Source organism: Solanum dulcamara, chromosome 7 (genome assembly GCF_947179165.1).
Source record: "Solanum dulcamara chromosome 7, daSolDulc1.2, whole genome shotgun sequence".
NCBI lineage: Eukaryota > Viridiplantae > Streptophyta > Magnoliopsida > Solanales > Solanaceae > Solanum > Solanum dulcamara.
In genome coordinates, this window is record NC_077243.1 from 78,687,392 (window position 1) to 78,691,255 (window position 3,864).

General features: G+C 34.9%; 1 protein-coding gene across 1 annotated transcript; it reads right to left on the bottom strand.

Moving 5' to 3' along the window:
• Window positions 1–759: 759 nt before the first annotated feature.
• On the bottom strand, window positions 760–3,442 carry LOC129895372 (low affinity inorganic phosphate transporter 1-like). Its single transcript, XM_055971081.1, has 2 exons — window positions 3,324–3,442; window positions 760–2,523 (listed from the first exon to the last, which is right to left on the bottom strand). Exon 2 carries the CDS (start codon window positions 2,480–2,482, stop codon window positions 905–907), a length of 1,578 nt encoding a protein of 525 aa, XP_055827056.1. The 5' UTR covers window positions 2,483–2,523; window positions 3,324–3,442; the 3' UTR covers window positions 760–904.
• Between the last annotated feature and the right edge of the window lie 422 nt (window positions 3,443–3,864).

Here is a 3,864-nt window from a genome sequence, read left to right on the forward strand (position 1 = left end):
TGGTCATTTTCGGATACATTGACGTGATGTATCTCCAGTATATAGCGTAAAGTGATGTATCCGATTTTTCGATATATCATGTAAAGTGGTGTATCCGACCGATACAGTGATGTATCAGAGAATAGGAGATAGTAGAAATTTTTGTAATTTTTTCAAATGATAGAAAATTTTAGAACATATATAAAATAAATTGTGTATTTATGTAATTTTTCCTAAAAAAATAACTTTAGGCCCATAATTTTTTTTGGAGAGATTTAACCTCAAGAAAATCACAAGAAAAAGCCCATGGGCCTGTGTTTCTTGAACTTGGACCAAGCCCAACTATTGTGAGTTAATGGATCTATTTTAGCCCATTGTATATCCCGTGGACCAAATACTTTACAAAGTAATGAATTGCGTAGAGTTACATTTAAGAAACTACTTTAGAACGTTCGCCAAAATAAATAAATAAAGAACTATTATTGTCATTTTCTCACTTGTAAATAGTTTATTACATTTATTTCTATTTCATCTACTAATATATTTTTTTCAATCTTCTATTTCTACTCTATTAATGATATGTTATCCTATAAGTCAACAAAATTTAGGAAAAAATAAAAGAAAAATTGAAAGACATATGAGATATATTATCCGATATAGCAAAAGGTCAAGTCATAATCGCTCAATTACAAACAAACTTTATATAATATAAATAAATAGCAAAACCAATTTCACCTCACAATAAAGTGAAATAATTACAATAACACACTTGACCACAAAAAAAAGAATTTAAAAATTACAACAAACAAGCTTAGACAATACCAAAAAAATAAACACAAAAAAAAGCAAATTAAAGCAACAATGATAATACATTGAAAGCAAAGGTTAAAAAAAGTGTTTTTTTCCAAACAATTAATTAATGAGCTCATGTTTCTCCACCCATAGTTTCCTGTGATGCTTCCTCTAGAGATTTTCCTTTTGGCTCTGGCACACAAAATGTACATATCATTCCTAGAGCATTGATGAACCCTAGAACAATCAGTGAGTTCTTTATTCCGATACCCGCAGGGTATCCTGCATCGGTTTTCGTTGGATCTTTGCTTTGGGCAGCATATAGAAATCCATACGCTCCTATTATAGCTCCAGCCTTACCTGCAGCCGCAGAAATTCCATGACATGTTGACCGAAGCCTAGCTGGGAAAATCTCAGCGGGAACCACAAATGTGGTTGCGTTAGGCCCAAAATTCGCGAAGAAAAATGTAAGAGAGTACATTATGATGAATCCAATACGATTGGCCTCCAATGTCCAATGATGGTAGGGAATGGCGATCGCAAACATAAACACAGTCATGAAGAAGAAGCCCATCAATTGGATCGCAAACCTTCCGATGATGTCAATAAATGCCACGGTGAACCAGTACCCTGGCACCGTACTACAGAGCGCAATTAAGGTTTGCGCTCTAGATATTTTGTAAACTTCCTGAACAGCATTCATTGTTGGGGCTTTAGGGATCCATCCAACAGCGGAGAACACATCTTTCTGGAATAGATTTTGGCTGTAGAAAGCAATATCCAACAAAAACCACGTGGAACACGTTCCAAATAAGTGCAATCCATGGCGTCGAACAAATTCCCATGAAAACAGACCGAATTGATTGGTTTCGTCCCTAGACAATTGTTCGATTTTCGCGTCCTCGGGGTCAATTTCAACTTGTAGTACCCTGCCCATGTCCTGCGCGGCTCTTTTGGCATCTTTCGCCACGAGAGCCGTGTAACGAGCTGTTTCAGGCATCTTCATGCGCCAGTAGAAAGTGAGGCCAGCTGGCAATGACCCGAACATGAGAATTATACGCCAAATGTAGTCGGCTTGTGGCACAGTGGACAGAGCTGCATTTTCCGCGAAAGTTGGGGCTTTATAGGCGTGATCAAATGCAGCTGATGTAATAAGTGCAATTATCCCACTGAACAAAATTCCGAACCCTTGCATAGCAAAAACCGCAGCTATGAAGGCGCCACGTGTCTTCTTATTAGCATATTCGGACATGATCGTGGCGGATAAAGGGTAATCGCCACCGATGCCAAATCCAAGCCAAAATCTAAAGAAACATAGTGTGGTCATAACACCCTTAGGGGTACTACCCAAGGAGAGCCCTGAAGCAACGGAACACAAAACCATGAGAACCAATGTCATACCATAGACCTTTTTCCGGCCCATTTTGTCTCCGAGCCAGCCGAAGAAAAGCTGGCCGGCCAGGGTGCCGACAAGGGCGACACCCGTGACGGACGCCGAGACGGTTGGAGGGAGTGTTCCGGGTTTCAAAAGATCCGGTTTGGTGTAGTATATACGGCCAAGTAATTTAGTGACAAGGGAAATGCTAAAGAGATCATAGGCATCAGTGAAAAATCCCATTCCAGCAATAACGATTGCTGTAAAATGGTAAAGTTGAGTTTTGGCCAAATCAAGTGCATTAAGCACTTGTAAATTATTATCCTCCACAGCCATAATGAATAAAATTGGTTCTTGATCCAAAAGTGCAAAATTATCTGCATTTCAAGACGCAAATCGATTAAAAACACTAGTAAGAAAATTAAAGGTCCAAAATTGACCAAAAACCGATCTGGTGGTCAATTTTAGCCTAAATATTTTTTTTGAAATATATATACTTTAACGATAAAAAAAGATAAATTTAAAGAGTATAAATAAAAAAAATCAAGTCTTAAACCAACAAGCACCAATAGTCTAATTGTAGAAATGTAGCTTATCACGATAAATATGGGGATTTGTTTGTTGGATGGTGTATTTTATAATTCAAAAAACCGACCTCCGAAGGTAGGTATTTTCCAAGAAAATGTTTTAAAAATAAGAATTGACCGTGTGGTCGAAAATACCAACCTCCGAAGGTCAACTTTGATACCGATCAGTACAATACCAACCTCCACTTCAAGGTGAATTTTGATTGGTATTGCTAAAATGTCGACCTACGGAGGTCGTTTTGACCCTTTTTTTTATTTAGTAAGGAGTAGATTTTTTTGTAAAATTTTGACTTATTTAGACATCAAAACTTCACACTTAATGGAATAAGGTTTAAAATTGGAAGAATAGTTTTTGAAATTTGTGATGCTGAACATGTCATGATATTTATGTGACTATAAAAGCTTCTCATTTAAATTAAAATGAGAAGTTTAAAGTTAAATTGTTTACAAATATAGAAAAAAAATTATTCTTTCTAAAACAAACTAATATGGAAAATAATGTAACATAAATTGAAATGCCATTTACTAGATGAGCTAGCTATATTGCAAAAGAAAATATAATGTCTTAACTAAAAAACTATTTAAGTTACCTCCTCCTTTTTTTTTCTTCTTCAGAAGATTGGGCACTTTGGAAAATTAATGTGTTAAGCTTTGGGAAAATTGCAACTACTTATAAGATTAATTTCACTAATACCATTTCAGACATAGACAGAATAATCTCCGGAATATTATGGGCATATACCTTTATATCTTACTATTTAAAGTTATGCATGACATTAAGAACTATCTTTGCAATTTTTTTTTTCATTTGAGTATTAGCATATAGTAGTTGGCTTTGAAGTTGTCTGTGATAAGAATTCTTAAAATGCACACCATTATCTATATTTTAGACTTTGTTATCTTATTATATATTAAGTCAACCAAACAAATCATCACTTTGTTTATTACATTCTCTATCTCTGTCTTAAAAAGAATGATATTCTTATATAATTGAAAATAATTTAACTTTAATTTTTTTTTTACACTTAATGAAATTATTTATAACCATACAAATGCACAATGAGTGTTTTAGACCACAAATATCAAAAGTCTTTATTTCTTTCTTAAACTTCGTGCCAAGTCAAATGATGC

Coding starts and splice junctions, on each gene's coding strand:
- LOC129895372 (XM_055971081.1), bottom strand. CDS start 2,482: ATGGCTGTGGAGGATAATAATTTACAAGTGCTTAATGCACTTGATTTG.